General features: G+C 48.4%; 1 protein-coding gene across 4 annotated transcripts; it reads right to left on the bottom strand.

Annotated features, from left to right (window-relative positions):
• Positions 1-1,454: 1,454 nt before the first annotated feature.
• LOC135054723 (zinc finger protein 501-like) lies at positions 1,455-23,189 on the bottom strand. Of its 4 annotated transcripts, none has more exons than XM_063958014.1 (5): positions 22,922-23,189; positions 19,272-19,554; positions 6,124-6,215; positions 5,871-5,982; positions 1,455-3,915 (listed from the first exon to the last, which is right to left on the bottom strand). In XM_063958014.1, the coding sequence occupies exons 2-5, from the start codon at positions 19,543-19,545 to the stop codon at positions 2,861-2,863; spliced, it is 1,533 nt and encodes a 510-aa protein (XP_063814084.1). In that variant the 5' UTR covers positions 19,546-19,554; positions 22,922-23,189; the 3' UTR covers positions 1,455-2,860. The 4 variants fall into 4 exon arrangements, with proteins under 4 accessions (XP_063814084.1, XP_063814088.1, XP_063814087.1 ...); XM_063958018.1 differs by having other exon boundaries at positions 1,455-3,912; XM_063958017.1 differs by lacking the exon at positions 22,922-23,189 and adding an exon at positions 22,636-22,851.
• Positions 23,190-23,537: the final 348 nt, after the last annotated feature.

Below are 23,537 nucleotides of genomic sequence, written 5' to 3'. Positions count from 1 at the left end.
ATGAAAAAAATAAATGTGAAAAACTCATGTCAACATATAGTGGTCGACCTAAGGAACGTATTGCAATGAAAGAGTGTGACCTCACATAATGCATGTAGTAGAATCCCGGTTCCCACATTATATTTCCAGACCATTGGAAGAACTACATATTAGTTTGGACACTATACAACGACAATGTGATCTTTGATTACTGAGCAGAGTGATGCTGATATTTACTAGAATAAGGAAACTTCAATAAATTCTACACAAGCCGATATATTCCAGTCTTTTGTTAATGACGTCCGTTCCCACCAATGTCTGCGCAAAATAATTACTGTAAAGTATAACATCTTAATGTTCTGGGTAACTGCCCTATGTAATACCCCTTTCACACCGCACAAATAACCCGGTACAGGTCGGCGTGCGGTGTGAAAGGGGCATTGCCAAAGTCGCGGCAATTCAACCCGGGTATAAAGCAGTGTTATACCGGGTCAGTGGCTGCGTAAACGGGCTCCCGACGATGCGACCCGGGACCCGTTTACTAGATAGGGAGAGGCGGCGCGAAGATGAGCTCATCTCCCAGCGCCGGCTCCGCCCCCAGACGCTATGGCAACCGACCCGGCATATTGCCGGGTCGGGAAAGCCTGCAGCAGCTGCCAATGCCGGATCCCACCCAGGAAGGACCCGCTTCCAATTCCCGGGTGGGATCCGGCATTGGCAGTGTGAAAGGGGTACAACTCTGTGATGTCAATATACCTTTAACTGGATACTCTGTAAATGTATGTATGCTTCTTTTTTATTTTTGGTTTTATTGGAGTCACTCATTTGAATACCAAAAATATACAATTGCCCATACAAGCCAAGAGCCAATAACCAAAACTGGGTAGAGGAGTCAGCAGGAAGAATGACAACATGAAATAAGTGTGCAACCACCTACTGTAGTGTCCGGGTAATGCAGCACAACCAAGACAAACAATACAATATACATATGTCAATACGTACAAGACTAGAAAGGAGTAAAACAGAAAACATGACAATATAAAACAAATAACAAGTCATATCTGGAGATATAAACAGAGGTATACTACCTTCACTATAAGTTATACTTATAAAATAAATAGCTTTTACAATATTGTGAGTATCGCAGACACCCGGTTTTAGGTTTCCCAAATCCAGGAAATTGCCTTTTTGTGATGTGCATACATATAAGATTTCTGTGTAAAACATTTCCCACACTAATGTATGAAAACACACTTTCTGTATGAATTATCCGATGTATAACAAGAACTGATTTATCTATAAAACATTTTTTTTTATTACCAGTTATTTATATCGCACACACATATTCCGCTTTACAGAGAATATTTGGCCATTCACATCAGTCCCTGCCCTAGTGGAGCTTACACTCTATGGGCCTAATTCATACCTGATCGTAGCAGCAAACTGGTTAGCAGATGGGCAAAACCAGGACCCTCATTCAGAGTTGTTCGCTCGCTAGCAGTTTGTAGCAGTCATGCAAACGCCAAGCCGCCGCCCTCTGGGAGTGTAAACGTAAGGATCGAATAGCGGCTATAAAAAAAAAAAAAATGTGCAGTTTCAGAGCAGCTCCAGGCCTACTCAGCGCTTGCAATCACTTCATACTATTCAGTTCCCCTTTTGACGTCACAAACACGCCCTACGTTCGGCCAGCCACGCCTGCGTTTGTATCTGACACGCCTGCGTTTTTCAACACACTCCCTGAAAACGGTCAGTTTACACCCAGAAACGCCCACTTCATGTCAATCACTCTGCGGCAGCCAGTGCGACTGAAATGCATCTCTAGATCTTGTATGAAACTGCATTGGTCGTTGTGAAAGTTCATCGATCGTGCGCATTGCGCCGCTTTTTTGCCTGACTGCTGCGCAGCGACCGAAAACAGCTAGCGAACAACTCGGAATGACCACCCATGTGCAGTGCAGGGGAGGCAGATCTAAAATATGCAGAGAGAGTTAGATTTGGGTGGGTTATTTAGTTTCTGTGCAAGTTAAATACTGCCTGCTTTATTTTTGCACTGCAATTTAGATTTCAGTTTGAACACACCCACCCAAATCTAACTCTCTCTGCACATGTTATATCTGCCTCCCCTGCACTGCACATGGGGCCTAAATCAGTCCTGATCGGTTCTGTGCGATTTCGCACAGCAGCTGATCAGATCTGAACTGCGCATGCGCCGGTCGCATGGCGGACAGCCGTCGGCTGTTTTAGGCTTACGATCGCCTCTGCCTGTCACTGGACGGGAGGGGGTGGGCCGGCGGTGTCTTGACGCCGTTTAGGGTGCGTGGTTTGGGCAACCCAGGCGTGCCAGGACCGTGCCGGTGGTGGGCCGCATGACGTCACACGCAACCATCCAACCCGAGCAGCGACCAGTAGCTCCCTGCCATCGCTCAGGAGCTGCGCTGGCTGGGAGCTACTCTTCCAGTACAAAAGCATCATGGCTGTGTGATGCTTTTGTACTGGTGCGACGGGGCTGGGCCGGACATGCGGACTAGCCCGCATGTCAGCGTGACTGATCGTACGATCAGGTTTGAATTAGGCCCATGGATTTGCCCATCTGCTAACAAATTTGCTGCTACAATCAGGTCTGAATTAGGCCCTATATTCCTTAGCACATTTGCACGCACACACTCCCGCACTAGGGTTAATTTTTGTCAGAAGCCAATTAACCTACCAGTATATTTTTGGATTGTGGAAGGAAACCCACGCAAGTACGGGGAGAATATATAAACTCCACAGTTATGGCTATGGTGGGAATCTAACCCATGACCTCAATGCTGTGAGGCAGTAATGCTAGCCATTACACCATCCGTACTGCCCGAAACCGTTCCATACTGTCACTGCACGGTTATAGTTTCTCACCAGTGTGATGTTGCTGATGAGTAAGAAGACGTGATTTATATGTAAACCGTTTACCACACTCAAAACATGGAAATGGTTTCTCACCTGCATGAAGCCTCATGTGTTTATAAAAGCACGACTTCTGTGTAAAACATTTCTTACACTCAGAGCATGAAAACGGTTTCTCACCTGTGTGAAGTCTTTGATGTTCAATAAGAACGCGTTTCTCAGTAAAACATTTCCCGCATTCAGAGCATGAAAACGGTTTCTCACCCGTGTGATATCTTTTGTGTGTGACAAGAGTTGATTTCTTGGGAAAACATTTTCCACACTCTGTGCATGTAAATAATTTCTCCCCAGTGTGCGTTCTCTGATGTGAAAGAAGGGACGAATTCTGTGTAAAACCTTTCCCACACTCGGAGCATGAAAATGGCTTCACGCCTGTGTGAGTTCTCTGATGTCTAGCTAGAACGGATTTATCTCTAAAACATCTACCGCACTCGGAGCACGGAAATGGTTTCTTGCCTGTGTGAGATCTTTGATGTGCGACAAGAGCATATTTCTGTGTAAAACATTTCCCGCACACAGAACACGAAAATGGTTTCTCACCCGTGTGAGTTCTTCTATGTTGAACAAGATTTGATATACGTGAAAAACATTTCCCACACTCAGAACATGGAAATGGCTTCTCACCTGTGTGAGTTGTCTGATGTATGTCAAGAGCTGATTTCCAAATAAAACATTTTCCACACACAGGACACTGAAATGGTTTCTCACCTGTGTGCGTTCTCACATGTCTAACAAAGGATGACTTGTGTATAAAACTTTTACTGCAATCAGAACAGTGAAAGCCTGTATCACCTGTACTATCTGTACAATGTATTACTGTATCGGAGATATCAGGGGAACATTCAGCTGCTATATCTGCACTGTGCAGTACTGGATGTATATTCAGGGTGTTTTCTCCAGAAGAATCTTGTGTGTTGTTACAGTCTTCTATTCTACAATCTGCAGACAGAAGGAGATGTCCCTCTGAGCTAGGCATGTCTTTGCATCCATCTACTGGAAATAAAATGTATGGAAAAAGCCATTATATTATACACTGAGGAGCAAATTGCAAAAGTATAAGTGCGTTTAAGATGTACTAACGCCTCATTACAATTATAAATGTCCAAAAAGTGAATATGACCGATAATGCATTGGATTTAAAGCAGCGGGCACAATCACAACTCTACCCAATAGGATTATGGTGAGTGACATTTCCTCTGCGTGCACATTGCCCGGCTGGCTCCATACATAAGGGAGCCTCATTAACCAGCGCCACTGTCCAACTACAATACTTATCAAGGGGCTGCTATCACACAACAACTGGGGCCCCAAAAGCAGAGTGGAGTTTGGCTAAGTTAGCAGCGTGTCCAATCATTGCAGCTATACTCTCCCAGGGATACATAAATGTAGCAGCATCAGTGTGTCGCCCTTGTCGTCCTCTGCTAGTATAGCCTCATCATCACAATCTGGCTACTGATTTAAGCCGAAGCCTGAGTATGGAGATGGAAGGAGATAAGCGAAACAAAAAGGAAAAGAGCAATGTAGGGAATAGAAGCAGAATGATGAGGAGCATCCTGACAGTAGGAGAACAAAGCAGGGCAGAGATAAGATAAAAGTGAGGATCCTGAATATTGTCATACAGGATCTCACCCAATGGGAAGTGTTGCAATCACTACAGTAGGATCATGTCCCTTTTACGGATGTATGAAAAACAAGAGAATAGGACGGGTTGCACACAATGAAATGATACAGAGAGGAGAGCAGGAGTCTAAAAGGAGCTGATTGTTTTGGACTCCACCACTGGGCAGACACATTATCCTCATTAGTCTGTAGTTACAGAGGAGGGGGCGGGATAAGAGATTAGCGCAGTGACAGAGGAGGGGGCGGGATAAGAGATTAGCGCAGTGACAGAGGAGGGGGCGGGATAAGAGATTAGCGCAGTGACAGAGGAGGGGGCGGGATAAGAGATTAGCGCAGTGACAGAGGAGGGGGCGGGATAAGAGATTAGCGCAGTGACAGAGGAGGGGGCGGGATAAGAGATTAGCGCAGTGACAGAGGAGGGGGCGGGATAAGAGATTAGCGCAGTGACAGAGGAGGGGGCGGGATAAGAGATTAGCGCAGTGACAGAGGAGGGGGCGGGATAAGAGATTAGCGCAGTGACAGAGGAGGGGGCGGGATAAGAGATTAGCGCAGTGACAGAGGAGGGGGCGGGATAAGAGATTAGCGCAGTGACAGAGGAGGGGGCGGGATAAGAGATTAGCGCAGTGACAGAGGAGGGGGCGGGATAAGAGATTAGCGCAGTGACAGAGGAGGGGGCGGGATAAGAGATTAGCGCAGTGACAGAGGAGGGGGCGGGATAAGAGATTAGCGCAGTGACAGAGGAGGGGGCGGGATAAGAGATTAGCGCAGTGACAGAGGAGGATGCGGGATAAGAGATTAGTGCAGTGACAGAGGAGGGTGCGGAATAAGAAGAGATTAGTGCAGTGACAGAGGAGGATGCGGGATAAGAGATTAGTGCAGTGACAGAGGAGGGGGCGGAATAAGAAGAGATTAGTGCAGTGACAGAGGAGGATGCGGGATAAGAGATTAGTACAGTGACAGAGGAAGGTGCGGGATAAGAGATTAGTGCAGTGACAGAGGAAGGTGCGGGATAAGAGATCAGCGCAGTGACAGAGGAGGGTGCAGGATAAGAGATTAGTGCACTGAGAGAGGAGGGTGCGGGATAAGAGATTAGTGCAGTGACAGAGGAGGGTGCGGGATAAGAGATTAGTGCAGTGACAGAGGAGGGTGCGGGATAAGAGATTAGTGCAGTGAGAGAGGAGGGTGCGGGATAAGAGATTAGTGCAGTGAGAGAGGAGGGTGCAGGATAAGAGATTAGTGCAGTGACAGAGGAGGGTGTAGAATAAGATACTGCTGTAGTGACAGAACAAGGAGAATGTGTGACTCTGTACTTAGTGATTATTACTCACCTGTGCTGATATCTGTAGGGATTTCCTCCTCCTTACACAGCTGATCACCCTTCACATACGTCTCCTCTTCCTCTTTCATGTCTTCTACCTTAATATTTGTCAGACATTTATCCTAAATAACCCACAAGACAACACTTTAATAATGTCTGATGAAATGAAACAGTAGAATATCAGTGAAGTGACTTACAGAGCTACTGTATACAGGTCATATACTCAATATTTTGAGATTTGGTGACATCATAAATCCACCTACCTGACCCTCCTGTGGGACACTGTGACTCTCCTCTGTATCATCCTGGTGTGGATGGTGACATCTCTCTGGGTGATTCCTGTTACTGGCCCCATCTGTAGGAGACACACAGTGACTGAGTACATTGTATATACGAGTGCGATTATCAGGTGATGCGGGTAATAAGCAGCATACAGCTTGATGGGATATCAGGAATGATTCCCTATGCGGAGATTACTATGCACTATATGTACAGAGGCATTTCCTATATGTTGCAATGTAAAAGTCATTATAATAGCAATAAACAGCCGAGATCAACGGGAAATGTCACCACTAATAAATTTACACAGCAGCCCTTTAAGGCAATACTGTACTCACAAGGTTCTTAGAGGGTGGCACAGAATTGTACTAACACAGAATGCCAGATATACAAACAGTTTCATATGGGAGTCCCCTGTGCAGGTTACAATACACTGGTCCTTGTTTAAAGTGCAATAGAGAGACCCAACAGCCCCAAGATGAAGGGAAAGAGACTGCAGCCAACGCTGGCACTATAGCTCTGATTCTGAGGCGGGCGCAGTCATGTCTGTGTCTGTGCTAATGCTGGTACAACGTCCTTCCCTGGTGTACCCCTGTGCGTCCGAATGTGCTAGGACTGAGATGCCCACTGTCAGCGCCCGTAGGCCCCGTGATACCGCTTGGTGCGTGTTTAACCGCTGCCATCGGTGCACCATCGGAACTCGCACCAATCCTACGGTGCACTTTCTCTGAGCATAGCAGCCTATGTGAGCGGTTCAATGTACACAATCGCTTTCATGAGCACGCTAGAATCACTCCCATAACACATAACATCTCCGTGCAATAAGAGATCCTCTGTGTAGCAGGATTCAAGTTTTATTAAATCGCCTACCCTGAAGCCAGCCATGGGTTCAGTCACTCTCAGTCTTTGCCTCCACAGAACATCGGAGCCGGTTTTCATGTGATTAAAATGTGGGGTATAGTATAGGGCAGGCCCGGCCAACCTGTGGCTCTGCAGCTGTTGTGAAACTACTTATCCCAGCATGCCCTGCCACAGTTTTAGCATTCCCTAATAGCAAAACTGTGACAAAGCATGATGGGACTTGTAGTTTTACAACAGCTGGAGAGCCACAGGTTGGCCAGGCCTGGTATACGGCATGTACATCGTCTGTACCCCTACTGCAGTATGACAAGCCCCATGTGTTGACCTAAACTCGCAAGACTTTACCTACAACCTCCAGGTAAAGCCTGGAGCACCAGATGTGCGGCATGAGAGGTATATTGTTATGTCCATCACTGATGTAGAATAAGAGATTGCTGTAGTGACTGAGCAAGGAGAATAAGTGACTCCGGGGGTGATTCAGACCTGATCCCTGCTGTGCGAATTGGCACAGCGGACGATTATCGATTGACTGCGCATGCACCGCAATGTGCAGGCGCAAGGCCAAACAGTGGCAGAATGGTGCGAAAATTTTGATCGCATAGCGTAAGCAAGCGGAATGATAGGAAACGGACATTTGTGGGTGGTAACTAGCCATCTTCTGGGAGTGGCAGGAAAACTACAGGCATGCCCAAGCGTCTTCAGGGAGGGTGTGTGACGTCAGCTCCAGCCCCGATCAGCTTGATTCTATCGCACTGGAGGAGTAAGTCCTGGGCTACGCACAGACTGGAGAAAAATAAGAATTTACTCACCGGTAATTCTATTTCTCGTAGTCCGTAGTGGATGCTGGGACTCCGTAAGGACCATGGGGAATAGCGGCTCCGCAGGAGACTGGGCACAACTATAAAGAAAGCTTTAGACTACTGGTGTGCACTGGCTCCTCCCACTATGACCCTCCTCCAGACTTCAGTTAGGATACTGTGCCCGGAAGAGCTGACACAATAAGGAAGGATTTTGAATCCCGGGTAAGACTCATACCAGCCACACCAATCACACCATACAACTCGTGATACAATACCCAGTTAACAGTATGATAACAACTGAGCCTCTCAACAGATGGCTCAACAATAACCCTTTAGTTAAACAATAACTATATACAAGTATTGCAGACAATCCGCACTTGGGATGGGCGCCCAGCATCCACTACGGACTACGAGAAATAGAATTACCGATGAGTAAATTCTTATTTTCTCTGACGTCCTAAGTGGATGCTGGGACTCCGTAAGGACCATGGGGATTATACCAAAGCTCCCAAACGGGCGGGAGAGTGCGGATGACTCTGCAGCACCGAATGGGCAAACTCTAGGTCCTCCTCAGCCAGGGTGTCAAACTTGTAGAATTTTGCAAATGTGTTTGACCCCGACCAAGTAGCTGCTCGGCAAAGTTGTAGAGCCGAGACCCCTCGGGCAGCCGCCCAAGAAGAGCCCACCTTCCTCGTGGAATGGGCTTTCACTGATTTAGGATGTGGCAGTCCAGCCACCGAATGTGCAAGCTGAATCGTACTACAGATGCAGCGAGCAATAGTCTGCTTTGAAGCAGGTGCACCCACTTGTTGGGCGCATACAGGATAAATAGCGAGTCAGTCTTTCTGACTCCAGCTGTCCTGGAAACATAGATTTTCTCTAACGTCCTAAGTGGATGCTGGGGACTCCGTAAGGACCATGGGGAATAGCGGCTCCGCAGGAGACTGGGCACATCTAAAGAAAGCTTTAGGACTATCTGGTGTGCACTGGCTCCTCCCCCCATGACCCTCCTCCAAGCCTCAGTTAGATCTCTGTGCCCGAACGAGAAGGGTGCACACTAGGGGCTCTCCTGAGCTTCTTAGTGAAAGTTTTAGATTAGGTTTTTTATTTTCAGTGAGACCTGCTGGCAACAGGCTCACTGCATCGAGGGACTAAGGGGAGAAGAAGCGAACTCACCTGCGTGCAGAGTGGATTGGGCTTCTTAGGCTACTGGACATTAGCTCCAGAGGGACGATCACAGGCCCAGCTTGGATGGGTCCCAGAGCTGCGCCGCCGGCCCCCTTACAGAGCCAGAAGGCAGAAGAGGTCCGGAAAATCGGCGGCAGAAGACGTCCTGTCTTCAACAAGGTAGCGCACAGCACTGCAGCTGTGCGCCATTGCTCTCAGCACACTTCGGTCACTGAGGGTGCAGGGCGCTGGGGGGGGGGGGGGGCGCCCTGAGACGCAATAAAAACACCTTGGATGGCAAAAAAAATGCATCACATATAGCTCCTGGGCTATATGGATGCATTTAACCCCTGCCAGAATCCATAAAAAAGCAGGAGAAAAGTCCGCGAAAAAGGGGCGGAGCCTATCTCCTCAGCACACTGGCGCCATTTTCCCTCACAGCTCCGTTGGAGGGAAGCTCCCTGTCTCTCCCCTGCAGTCACAACACTACAGAAAGGGTTAAAAAAAGAGAGGGGGGCACTAATTAGGCGCAGTATTAACTATACAGCAGCTAGAAGGGGAAAAACACTTATATAAGGTTATCCCTGTATATATATATAGCGCTCTGGTGTGTGCTGGCAAACTCTCCCTCTGTCTCCCCAAAGGGCTAGTGGGGTCCTGTCCTCTATCAGAGCATTCCCTGTGTGTGTGCTGTATGTCGGTACTTTTGTGTCGACATGTATGAGGAGAAAAATGATGTGGAGACGGAGCAGATTGCCTGTAATAGTGATGTCACCCCCTAGGGGGTCGACACCTGAGTGGATGAACTGTTGGAAGGAATTACGTGACAGTGTCAGCTCTGTATAAAAGACAGTGGTTGACATGAGACAGCCGGCTACTCAGCTTGTGCCTGTCCAGACGTCTCATAGGCCGTCAGCGGCTCTAAAGCGCCCGTTACCTCAGATGGCAGATATAGACGCCGACACGGATACTGACTCCAGTGTCGACGGTGAAGAGACGAATGTGACTTCCAGTAGGGCCACACGTTACATGATTGAGGCAATGAAAAATGTTTTACACATTTCTGATAATACGAGTACCACCAAAAAAGGGGTATTATGTTCGGTGAGGAAAAACTACCTGTAGTTTTCCTGAATCTGAGAAATTAAATGAGGTGTGTGATGATGCGTGGGTTTCCCCCGATAACAACGGATAATTTCTAAAATGTTATTGGCATTATATCCTTTCCCGCCAGAGGTTAGGGTGCGTTGGGAAACACCCCCTAGGGGGGATAAAGCGCTCACACGCTTGTAAGGGCTCTACCTTCGCCTGAGATGGCCGCCCTTAAGGATCCTGCTGATAGAAAGCAGGAGGGTATCCTAAAAGGTATTTACACACATACTGGTGTTATACTGCGACCAGCAATCGCCTCAGCCTGGATGTGCAGTGCTGGGTTGGCGTGGTCGGATTCCCTGACTGAAAATATTGATACCCTAGATAGGGACAGTATATTTTTGCCTATAGAGCATTTAAAAGATGCATTTTTATATATGCGTGATGCACAGCGGAATATTTGCCGACTGGCATCAAGTCTAAGCGCGTTGTCCATTTCTACCAGTAGAGGGTTATGGACACGTCAGTGGTCAGGTGATGCGTATTCCAAACGGCATTTGGAAGTATTGCTTTATTAAGGGAGGAGTTATTTGGGGTCGGTCTTTCAGACCTGGTGGCCACGGCAACAGCTGGGAATTCCACGTTTGTACCCCAGGTCGCCTCTCAACATGAGAAGACGCCGTATTATCAGGCGCAGTCTTTTCGTGGACAAGCGGGCAAAAGGTTCCTCATTTCTGCCCCGTGACAGAGGGAGAGGAAAAAGGCTGCAGAAATCAGCCAGTTCCCAGGAACAGAAACCCTCTCCCGCCTCTGCCAAGCCCTCAGTATACGCTGGGGCTTTACAAGCAGAATCAGGCACGGTGGGGGGCCCGTCTCAATGAATTTCAGCGCGCAGTGGGCTCACTCGCAAGTAGACCCCTGGATCCTTCAGGTGATATCTCAGGGGTACAAATTAGAATTCGAGACGTCTCCCCCTCGCCGTTTCCTAAAGTCGGCTTTACCGATGTCTCCTTCTGACAGGGAGACAGTTTTGGAAGCCATTCACAAGCTGTATTCCCAGCAGGTGATAATCAAGATACCCCTCCTGCAACAGGGAACGGGGTATTATTCCACACTGTTGTGGTACCGAAGCCGGACGGCTCGGTGAGACCGATTCTAAATCTAAAATCTTTGAACACTTACGTACAGAGGTTCAAATTCAAGATTGAGTCACTCAGAGCAGTGATTGCGAACCTGGAAGAAGGGGACTACATGATGTCTCGGGACATCAAGGATGCTTACCTTCATGTCAAAATTTACCCTTCTCACCAAGGGTACCTCAGGTTTAGGGTACAGAACTGTCACTATCAGTTCAGACGCTGCCGTATGGATGGTACACGGCACCCCGGGTCTTTACCAAGGTAATGGCCGAAATGATGATATTCCTTCGAAGGAAGTGAATTTTAGTTATCCCTTCCTTGGACAATTCCCCGATAAGGGTAAGATCCAGGGAACAGTTGGAGGTCGGTGTAGCACTATCTCAGGTAGTGTTGCGGCAGCACGATTGGATTCTCAATATTCCAAAATAGCACCTGGTTCCGACGACGTGTCTTCTGTTCCTAGGGATGATCCTGGACACAGTCCAGAAAAAGGTGTTTCTCCCGGAGGAGAAAGCCAGGGAGTTATCCGAGCTAGTCAGGAACCTCCTAAAACCGAGCCAAGTCTCAGTGCATCAATGCACAAGGGTTCTGGGTAAAATGGTGGCTTCCTATGAAGCAATCCCATTCGGCAGATTCCACGCAAGAACTTTGCAGTGGGACCTGCGGGACAAATGGTCCGGATCGCATCTTCAGATGCATCAGCGGATAACCCTGTCACCAAGGACAAGGGTGTCCCTCCTGTGGTGGTTGCAGAGTGCTCATCTTCTAGAGGGCCGCAGATTAGGCATTCAGGACTGGGTCCTGGTGACCACTGATGCCAGCCTGCGAGGCTGGGGAGCAGTCACACAGGGAAGGAATATCCAGGGCTTATGGTCAAGCCTGGAGACATCACTTCACATAAATATCCTGAAGCTAAGGGACATTTACAATGCTCTAAGCTTAGCAAGACCTCTGCTTCAAGGTCAGCCGGTGTTGATCCAGTCGGACAACATCACGGCAGTCACCCACGTAAACAGACAGGGTGGCACAAGAAGCAGGAGGGCAATGGCAGAAGCTGCAAGGATTCTTCGCTGGGCGGAAAATCATGTGATAGCACTGTCAGCAGTATTCATTCCGGGAGTGGACAACTGGGAAGCAGACTTCCTCAGCACGACCTCCACCCGGGAGAGTGGGGACTTCACCCAGAAGTCTTCCACATGATTAAAAACTCGACAGGTATTGCGCCAGGTCCAGGGACCCTCAGGCAATAAGCTGTAGACGCTCTGGTAACACCGTGGGTGTACCAGTCAGGGTATGTGTTCCCTCCTCTGCCTCTCATACCCAAGGTACTGAGATTGATAAGATGGAGAGGAGTAAGCACTATATTCGTGGTTCCGGATTGGCCAAGAAGGACTTGGTAACCGGAACTTCAAGAGATGCTCACGGAGGATCCGTGGCCTCTACCTCTAAGAAGGGACCTGCTCCAGCAAGGACCCTGTCTGTTCCAAGACTTACCGCGGCTGCGTTTGACGGCATGGCGGTTGAACGCCGGATCCTGAAGGAAAAAAGGCATTCCGGATGAAGTCATCCCTATCCTGATCAAAGCCAGGAAGGATGTAACCGCAAAAACATTATCACCGCAATTGGCGAAAATATGTTGCGTGGTGCGAGGCCAGTAAGGCCCGACGGAGGAAATTCAACTGGGTCGATTCCTACATTTCCTGCAAACAGGAGTGTCTATGGGCCTGAAATTGGGGTCCATTAAGGTTCAAATTTCGGCCCTGTCAATTTTCTTCCAAAAAGAACTAGCTTCAGTCCCTGAAGTTCAGACGTTTGTAAAAGGGGTACTGCATATACAGCCTCCTTTTGTGCCTCCAGTGGCACTTTGGGATCTCAATGTAGTTTTGGGTTCCAAAAGTCACATTGGTTTGAACCACTTAAATCTGTGGAGTTAAAATATCTCACATGGAAAGTGGTCATGCTGTTGGCCCTGGCCTGGGCCAGGCGCGTGTCAGAATTGGCGGCTTTATCCTGAAAAAGCCCTTATCTGATTTTCCATTCGGACAGGGCGGAATTGAGGACTCGTCCTCAGTTTCTCCCCAAGGTGGTTTCAGCGTCTCACCTGAACCAACCTATTGGTGGTGCCTGCGGCTACTAGGGACTTGGAGGCCTCCAAGTTGCTAGACGTTGTCAGTGCCCTGAAAATATATGTTTCCAGGACGGCTGGAGTCAGGAAATCTGACTCGCTGTTTATCCTGTGTGCACCCAACAAGCTGGGTGCTCCTGCTTCTAAGCAGACTATTGCTCGTTGGATTTGTAGTACAATTCAGCTTGCACATTCTGTGGCAGGCCTGCCACAGCCAAAAATCTGTAAATGCCCACTCCACAAGGAAGGTGGGCTCATCTTGGGCGGCTGCCCGAGGGGTCTCGGCTTTACAACTTTGCCGAGCAGCTACTTGGTCAGGAGCAAATACGTTTGTAAAATTCTACAAAATTGATATCCTGGCTGAGGAGGACCTGGAGTTCTCTCATTTGGTGCTGCAGAGTCATCCGCACTCTCCCGCCCGTTTGGGAGCTTTGGTATAATCCCCATGGTCCTTACGGAGTCCCCAGCATCCACTTAGGACGTTAGAGAAAATAAGAATTTACTTACCGATAATTCTATTTCTCATAGTCCGTAGTGGATGCTGGGCGCCCATCCCAAGTGCGGATTGTCTGCAATACTTGTACATAGTTATTGTTACAAAAATCGGGTTATTATTGTTGTGAGCCATCTTTCAGAGGCTCCTCTGTTATCATGCTGTTAACTGGGTTCAGATCACAGGTTATACGGTGTGATTGGCGTGGCTGGTATGAGTCTTACCCGGGATTCAAAATCCTTCCTTATTGTGTACGCTCGTCCGGGCACAGTATCCTGAGGCTTGGAGGAGGGTCATGGGGGGAGGAGCCAGTGCACACCAGATAGTCCTAAAGCTTTCTTTAGATGTGCCCAGTCTCCTGCGGAGCCGCTATTCCCCATGGTCCTTACGGAGTCCCCAGCATCCACTACGGACTATGAGAAATAGAATTATCGGTAAGTAAATTCTTATTTTCAGGGCCCTGACTACGTCCAACAACTTGGAAGCCTCCAAGTCTTTAGTAGCCGCAGGCACCACGATAGGTTGGTTCAGATGAAAAGCTGATACCACTTTAGGGAGAAACTGGGGACGAGTCCTCAATTCTGCCCTATCCATATGGAAAATCAGATAAGGGCTTTTACATGACCAAGCCGCCAATTCTGATACACGCCTGGCCGAAGCCAAGGCCAACAACATGACCACTTTCCACGTGAGATATTTCAAATCCACGGTTTTTAGTGGCTCAAACCAATGTGACTTTAGGAAATCCAACACCACGTTGAGATCCCAAGGTGCCACTGGAGGCACAAAAGGGGGCTGAATATGCAGCACTCCCTTAACAAAAGTCTGAACTTCAGGTAGTGAAGCCAGTTCTCTCTGGAAAAAAATCGATAGGGCCGAAATCTGGACCTTAATGGAACCCAATTTTAGGCCCATAGTCACCCCTGACTGCAGGAAGTGCAGAAATCGACCTAGCTGAAATTCCTCCGTTGGGGCCTTCCTGGCCTCACACCACGCAACATATTTTCGCCAAATGCGGTGATAATGGTTTGCGGTAACTTCTTTCCTAGCTTTAATCAGCGTAGGAATGACTTCCTCCGGAATGCCCTTTTCCTTCAGGATCCGTGTTCAACCGCCATGCCGTCAAACGCAGCCGCGGTAAGTCTTGGAACAGACAGGGCCCCTGCTGTAGCAGTTCCTATCTGAGCGGCAGAGGCCATGGGTCCTCTGAGATCATTTCTTGAAGTTCCGGGTACCAAGCTCTTCTTGGCCAATCCGGAACAATGAGTATAGTTCTTACTCCTCTTCTCCTTATTATCCTCAGTACCTTTGGTATGAGAGGAAGAGGAGGGAACACATAAACCGACCGGTACACCCACGGTGTCACTAGAGCGTCCACAGCTATCGCCTGAGGGTCTCTCGACCTGGCGCAATATCTTTCTAGCTTTTTGTTTAAGCGGGACGCCATCATGTCCACCTGTGGCCTTTCCCAACGGTTTACAATCATTTGGAAGACTTCTGGATGAAGTCCCCACTCTCCCGGGTGGAGGTCGTGCCTGCTGAGGAAGTCTGCTTCCCAGTTGTCCACTCCCGGAATGAACACTGCTGACAGTGCTAACACGTGATTTTCCGCCCATCGGAGAATCCTTGTGGCTTCTGCCATCGCCGTCCTGCTTCTCGTGCCGCCCTGTCGGTTTACATGGGCGACCGCCGTGATGTTGTCTGACTGAATCAGTACCGGCAGGTTTTGAAGCAGGGGTTTTGCCTGACTTAGGGCATTGTAAATGGCCCTCAGTTCCAGAATATTTATGTGCAGGGAAGTCTCCTGACTTGACCATAGTCCTTGGAAGTTTCTTCCCTGTGTGACTGCCCCCCAGCCTCGAAGGCTGGCATCCGTGGTCACCAGGACCCAGTCCTGTATGCCGAATTTGCGGCCCTCTTGAAGATGAGCACTCTGCAGCCACCACAGCAGAGACACCCTGGTCCTTGGAGACAGGGTTATCAGCCGATGCATCTGAAGATGCGATCCGGACCACTTGTCCAATAGGTCCCACTGAAAGGTTCTTGCATGGAACCTGCCGAATGGAATTGCTTCGTAGGAAGCTACCATCTTTCCCAGGATCCGCGTGCAGTGATGCACCGACACCTGTTTTGGTTTTAGGAGGCCTCTGACTAGAGATGACAGCTCCTTGGCCATCTCCTCCGGGAGAAACACTTTTTTCTGTTCTGTGTCCAGAACCATCCCCAGGAACAGTAGACGTGTCGTAGGGATCAGCTGCGACTTTGGAATATTTAGAACCCAGCCGTGCTGTTGTAGCACCTCCCGAGATAGTGCTACCCCGACCAACAACTGCTCCCTGGACCTCGCCTTTATCAGATCGTCCAAGTACGGGATAATTAAAACTCCCTTCTTTCGAAGGAGTATCATCATTTCGGCCATTACCTTGGTAAAGACCCTCGGAGCCGTGGATAGACCGAACGGCAACGTCTGGAATTGGTAATGACAATCCGGTACCACGAATCTGAGGTACTCCTGGTGAGGATGGTAAATGGGGACATGCAGGTAAGCATCCTTGATGTCCAGTGATACCATGTAATCCCCCTCGTCCAGGCTTGCAATAATCGCCCTGAGCGATTCCATCTTGAACTTGAATTTTTTTATATATGTGTTCAAGGATTTAAAGTTTAAAATGGGTCTCACCGAACCGTCCGGTTTCGGTACCACAAACATTGTGGAATAGTAACCCCGTCCTTGTTGAAGTAGGGGCACCTTTACTATCACCTGTTGTGAATACAGCTTGTGAATTGCCTGTAACACTGCCTCCCTGCCTGAGGGAGTGGTTGGTAAGGCAGATTTGAGGAAACGGCGGGGGGGGGGGGACGTCTCGAATTCCAGCTTGTACCCCATAGATACTATTTGAAAGATCCAGGGATCCATCCGTGAGCGAGCCCACTGATTGCTGATATATTTGAGACGGGCCCCCACCGTACCTGGATCCGCCTGTGGAGCCCCAGCGTCATGCTGTGGACTTAGAGGAAGCGGGGGGAGGACTTTTGCTCCTGGGAACTGGCTGTATGCTGCAGCTTTTTCCCCCTACCTCTGCCTCTGGGCAGAAAGGACGCGCCCTTAACCCGCTTGCCCCTATTGGGCCGAAAGGACTGTACCTGATAATACGGTGCTTTCTTTGGCTGTGAGGGAACATGGGGTAAAAATGTAGACTTCCCAGCTGTTGCTGTGGAAACGAGGTCCGAGAGACCATCCCCGAACAACTCCTCACCCTTATAAGGCAGAACTTCCATGTGCCTTTTGGAATCTGCATCTCCTGTCCACTGCCGAGTCCATAACCCTCTCCTGGCAGAAATGGACATTGCACTAATTTTGGATGCCAGCCGGCAAATATCCCTCTGTGCATCCCTCATGTATAAAAGTGCGTCTTTAATATGCTCTACGGTTAGCAATATAGTGTCCCTGTCTAGGGTATCAATATTTTCCGACAAGGAATCTGACCACGCAGCTGCAGCACTGCACATCCATGCTGATGCAATAGCTGGTCTCAGTATAACACCTGTGTGTGTATATATAGACTTCAGGATAGCCTCCTGCTTTCTATCAGCAGATTCCTTCAGGGCGGCCGTATCCGGAGACGGTAGTGCCACCTTCTTTGACAAGCGTGTGAGCGCTTTATCCACCCTAGGGGATGTTTCCCAGCGTGACCTATCCTCTGGCGGGAAAGGGTACGCCATTAGTAACCTCTTAGAAATTACCAGCTTTTTATCAGGGGAAGCCCACGCTTCTTCACACACTTCATTTAACTCCTCAGATGGAGGAAAAGCTACTGGTAGTTTTTTCTCTCCAAACATAATACCCTTTTTTGTGGTACCGGGGGTAACATCAGAAATGTGCAACACATTTTTCATTGCCTAAATCATGTAACGTGTGGCCCTATTGGAAGTTACATTAGTCTCATCGTCGTCGACACTGGAGTCAGTATCCGTGTCGACATCTGTGTCTGCCATCTGAGGTAGCGGGCGTTTTAGAGCCCCTGATGGCTTTTGAGACGCCTGGGCAGGCACAGGCTGAGAAGCCGGCTGTCCCATAGTAGGTATGTCGTCAAACCTTTTATGCAAGGAGTCGACACTGTCGCGTAATTCCTTCCACAGAACCATCCACTCAGCTGTCGACTTCGCAGGGGGTGACATCACATTTACAGGCATTTGCTCCGCCTCCACATAAGCCTCCTCATCAAACATGTCGACACAGCCGTACCGACACACCGCATACACACAGGGAATGCTCTGACAGAGGACAGGACCCCACAAAGCCCTTTGGGGAGACAGAGAGAGAGTATGCCAGCACACACCAGAGCGCTATATAATACAGGGACTAACTGAATTATATCCCCTTGTAGCTGATATATATATATATATATACTGCGCCTAAATTTAGTGCCCCCCCTCTCTTTTTTACCCTTCTGTAGTTGTAGACTGCAGGGGAGAGCCAGGGAGCTTCCTTCCAGCGGAGCTGTGAGGGGAAAAATGGCGCCAGTGTGCTGAGGGAGTTAGCCCCGCCCCTTTTTCGGCGGACTTCTCCCGCGTTTTTGAAACTCTGGCAGGGGTATTAATTTACACCTATATAGCCTCTGGGACTATATATGGTGTATATTTGCCAGCCAAGGTGTGTAATATTGCCCTCAGGGCGCCCCCCCCCCCAGCGCCCTGCACCCATCAGTGACCGGAGTGTGAGGTGTACATGAGGAGCAATGGCGCACAGCTGCAGTGCTGTGCGCTACCTTGGTGAAGACCGAAGTCTTCTGCCGCCGATTTTCCGGACCTCTTCATGCTTCTGGCTCTGTAAGGGGGACGGCGGCGCGGCTCCGGGAACGAACATCAAGGTCGGGTCCTGCGGTCGATCCCTCTGGAGCTAATGGTGTCCAGTAGCCTAAGAAGCCCAAACTACCACCTGTTAGGTAGGTTCGCTTCTTCTCCCCTTAGTCCCTCGCTGCAGTGAGTCTGTTGCCAGCAGATCTCACTGTAAAATAAAAAACCTAAATATACTTTCTTTCTAGGAGCTCAGGAGAGCCCCTAGTGTGCATCCAGCTCAGCCGGGCACAAGATTCTAACTGAAGTCTGGAGGAGGGTCATAGTGGGAGGAGCCAGTGCACACCAGTAGTCTAAAGCTTTCTTTATAGTTGTGCCCAGTCTCCTGCGGAGCCGCTATTCCCCATGGTCCTTACGGAGTCCCAGCATCCACTTAGGACGTCAGAGAAACATTCAATAATGAGTGAGCTGCGAACGGATTTGCAGCTGTCTGGTGAAGTTTTTGCACGGCGTACGCATGCACTTGCACATTTTCCACGGAGCGGGTTTTCACTCTCCCTTGGCGGCAACTATCTGATCGCAGACCTCTGCAAATTTGCAGCACAGCGATCAGGTCTGTATTAGGCCCTATGTTCTGTACTTAGTGATTATTACTCACCTGTGCTTATATCTGTAGGAATTTCCTCCTTACACAGCTGATCACCCTTCACATGCGTCTCCTCTTCCTCCTCCTTACGCTGCCGATCTCTCCTCACATGCGTCTCCTCTTCCTCCTCCTTACACTGCTGATCTCTCCTCACATGCGTCTCCTCTTCATCCACCTTACACTGCTGATCTCTCCTCACATGCGTCTCCTCTTCCTCCTCCTTACACTGCTGATCTCCCCTCACATGCGTCTCCTCTTCTATATCTTCTGTCTTACTATCAGTCATGTTTTCACACTAAAGAAAACAAAACAAAAGCCAAACTATTATTATTATCATCCTTTATTTATATGGCGCCACAGAAACAATCAGTGTATAAAACCCACACATCGTGGGGACTTCACCTGCTGGTAAAGATTGTGAATTGCCATTGCCGCCACATTTAAATGCTGTCAACGGCAGCCAATCTCGCACCCTTCGCCTGGGTATTTTGTACACCCAGATTCGCTGTATGGTGTAGTGAATACTTTTAAGCGAGATCCCACCATTATAAAGTGTGGTGGGCATTGTGCGGATTTGGCTTTGCGAGATAATTGCCGGCAAATGAATCATCCCCATCTTCTCTACAGATCAGATAGTGTGGGGTTACATTATTTTTGTCTATATAGTATGTCGTTCTGCAAACAGGGAAGAGGACAGAACAGCTCTCCCTATTGTGGCTCACTTCCAATGACATTAAAAGAGGACCTTTACTGAATATTTTAAAAGAAAAAACTAGCAATTGCTGTAGAACACAAAAGAACAAAAAAAGTATCAGAAATGAATGTAGTGTCTTTGAGTGACATACAATTGTAACAAATAAGAACAGTGGTTCCAATCTGGCACAAAGATGCTATATTACTGGATACAAAACCAGGAAAACCAGCTTGGTGAAATAAATGTGGGTGAAATAATAGTGAAAATAACTGTTGAAACAGCATAATACACAAGGAACAGAACAGCATCGTGAACCTCAAACTATTCAGCAGTTCAACCACTAATGGCAATGAACAGCTGATGCATCCCTCAGTGTAGCCTAGGGAAAACAGGAGTTCCAAAATTGTACTGCTATATAAGGGATGCGGTCAAAACCCTGCAGTTGGGATCATGACAGTCAGAAGACCAACAGCGGAATTCCAACAGACAGAATCCTGACACATCCCGGTGGTAAGTACCAGGGTTAAGCCCTAGGGAAGAGTGTTAGGGTTAGGCTGCGGGGGTGGGGGAGGATAGGGTTAGGCTGCAGGGGTGGGAGAGGTTTGGGTTAGGCTGCAGAAAAGGGATGTTAAGGGTTGGAGTAGGGTTAAAATACTTAACAGGATCAATCGGGGATCTGACCGTTGGGATTCCGCTGTCAGTCTTCTCCTGACTGTCGGGACACCGATTGTTGGGATTTTGTAACCAAACCCCTAATAGAGCATGTGTACTTATCTAAATAAGGACCCACTTTCTCCCGTTATACTGATGCATTGGATGGGAGATGAGACTTCTTAATAGGGTCATACATATATCAGAAAGGGCTGCTTCTGCTGTTAGCTCTTATCCCCTGATCCTATTGCAGGAGCAGCTAATGAGAGAACCACTGAAATAAGAAACAGTACCTGTACCACCGAGGTTTAGCAACAAAGCTCAATGTGTTGCACTCAAGCCGGAAGCTATGTACAGTAGCAGCGGCTGATAAGTGAGTGGTCATTTTCTTTTGACAGACATCAGATATTGCCAATAGAGATAGAGATCGAGGCTGTCCAATCATGGCAGTTATTAGGTTGAGTGACAGGAATTTTAGCCTGTGAAAAACTGGCAAGTTCTAAGGAATGTGGCCCTCATTCCGAGTTGTTCGCTCGCAAGCTGCTTTTAGCAGCATTGCACACGCTAAGCCGCCGCCTACTGGGAGTGAATCTTAGTTTAGCAGAATTGCGAATGAAAGATTCTCAAAATTGTGAATAGAAATTTATTTGCAGTTTCTGAGTAGCTCCCAGAAACGGCAGCGTCTTTTCACACACACCCATAAAACGGTCAGTTTCCGCCCAGAAACACCCACTTCCTGTCAATCACACTCCGATCACCAGAACGAAGAAAAAACCTTGTGATGCCATGAGAAAAATACCAAACTTCTTAGCAAATTTACTTGACGCAGCCGCAGTGCGAACATTGCGCAGTTAGCGGAAAATCGCACCGATGCGAAGAAAAATAACAAGCGAACAACTCGGAATGAGGGCCGTGTTAGGTTTGTCACTGGGAATCCTGACATGGTGTAGCAATGCTCATCTTTTGTCTTGCTGCATGGCATGCCGGACAGACTATTCGCAGCCGGCGATTGCTCCATTAATTCCTAAAGCCAAGCAAATAATTGTATCCAGTTCAGAACCAAGTAAGACATTATCTGAAAAATGTAGGAACATGATTGTCCTCTCGGTCTTGACATTTAACCACAGTAGTGTGCTCTCAGACCATTGAGCTGGAAACGCTAGTTCCAATAATCCCAAATCTATAGCTACTACTTCCCACAGATACAGACGCCTTCTGCACAAGTCTGATTAAAATCAGCAGTTCACAGCTAGCTATGACTGATTGCAAACCCCTTGTTAACTAATGCATAGGCTAAAATTGGTCAGAGAGAGCACCCTCAGACACATACATTTACTAACGGTGCCATCCCTGAGGACTACCCCATTTGGCATTAGAATAGTAGTTGTCATGGAAAGCTTTGCTGAGGGGCATCTACTTTTAGCGGGGATTCTGTGTATCCACATCTCCCTTGGGGGTCTATTCATGAAGCAGTGAAAACTGTGGAGAAGTGAGCCAGTGGAGATGAACCAATCTGCATTGAAGTAACATTTATAATTTGCATACTATAAAATCAAAGAGAGCAGCTGATTGGTTGCCATGGGCAACTTCTCCACTGACTGACTTCTCCACACTTTTCACTGCTTTATGAATAGACACCTTGGTGAGAGGCTGCACGATAGCTGATAACTGTATGGAAGTTTTGTCCACACTTTACATAATAAACCCCACAGCTAAGAGGAAGAGTGACAGGAGATTTCTTCCTTGTAAGCAGCGTATCATTCAGCACCACAACCCCTTGCTGCCTTGAATACTTAGGGGACCATTTATCAACGAGTGATAAAACTCGCCGAGTGTGATAAATGGTGCTCCAGCCAATCAGCTCCCAACAGTCTTGTGTCCAGCTCCTGTCAGGTGTTTGAAAAATGACAGTTGAGAGCTGACTGGCTGGAGCACCACTTATCACACGCAAGGAGTTTTATCACTCATTGATAAATGCCCCCCTTAGTGATTGCTGCACAGCCCACACTAAATCAATCACCCGCACCTCACCGCCTAGTAGAATCCTTGTCTATGTTTCTGGAAAACTTAATGTCCGCATCATCAGCCGCCTCACCGACCTACTGAGAGGAGAACTCAATTAGGACTGGACGATATCATGTCCCAAAGAGGCAGCCGAGGAGGACTGACCCACACGGACGCCAGAACCGACAGACTGTGAAATGGGGGTGGGTATGAGTTTATATCGTAAGTGACCCGCATAACACTGACCTTACTGACTGTAACTCATGTGTCCATCTTATTATTATATATTATTACTAGCTGTGTGGGGACTTACCGGCTGCTGCCTTCTCGGGACCTCACACTCTCTGTTACACGTCCGGCTTCCGGTCTGTGTGCGTTCCACCTGACTTCCGGTCTATTTGCGTTCCACTTGATCTCCGCCCTCCGAATATCTAGTGGGGTTTCTCGTCGACAGTAACTTCCGGGTGTCAGAGAGTTGAGTCAGAGATAGAAAGTCCACGGTAGATGCTAGATTCAAGTGGCGTAAGGAACCTTTACGTCAGGGGGAGGAGCCACGGCACAAGGGGATGGAGCTAGGGTTGGTTCTAAACCGGAGTGGGGTAAGGGACCTCTGACGTCAGCAGTGGGAGGAGCCACGCCGAACAGGGTAACCGAAATGTACGCTCGCCACGCTTCGGGCTCTTTAATATTTTAATGCACAGGTTCTCAAAGTCGGTCCTCAGGACCCCACACGGTGCATGTTTTGCAGGTCTCCCCACAGAATCGCAAGTGACATAATTAGCTCCACCTGTGGACCTTTTAAAATGTGTCAGTGATTAATTAATACACCTGTGCATCTGCTGGGTTACCTGCAAAACATGCACTGTGTGGGCTCCCGAGGACCGAGTTTGAGAACCACTGGTTTAATGTAATAGTTGCTGGCGCGGATA

The sequence above is a fragment of the Pseudophryne corroboree genome, chromosome 3, assembly GCF_028390025.1.
Source record: "Pseudophryne corroboree isolate aPseCor3 chromosome 3, aPseCor3.hap2, whole genome shotgun sequence".
In the NCBI taxonomy this organism is placed as follows: Eukaryota; Metazoa; Chordata; class Amphibia; order Anura; family Myobatrachidae; genus Pseudophryne; species Pseudophryne corroboree.
Note: the sequence above shows the minus strand (reverse complement) of the source record. Positions and strands in the feature narration are given on the sequence as shown.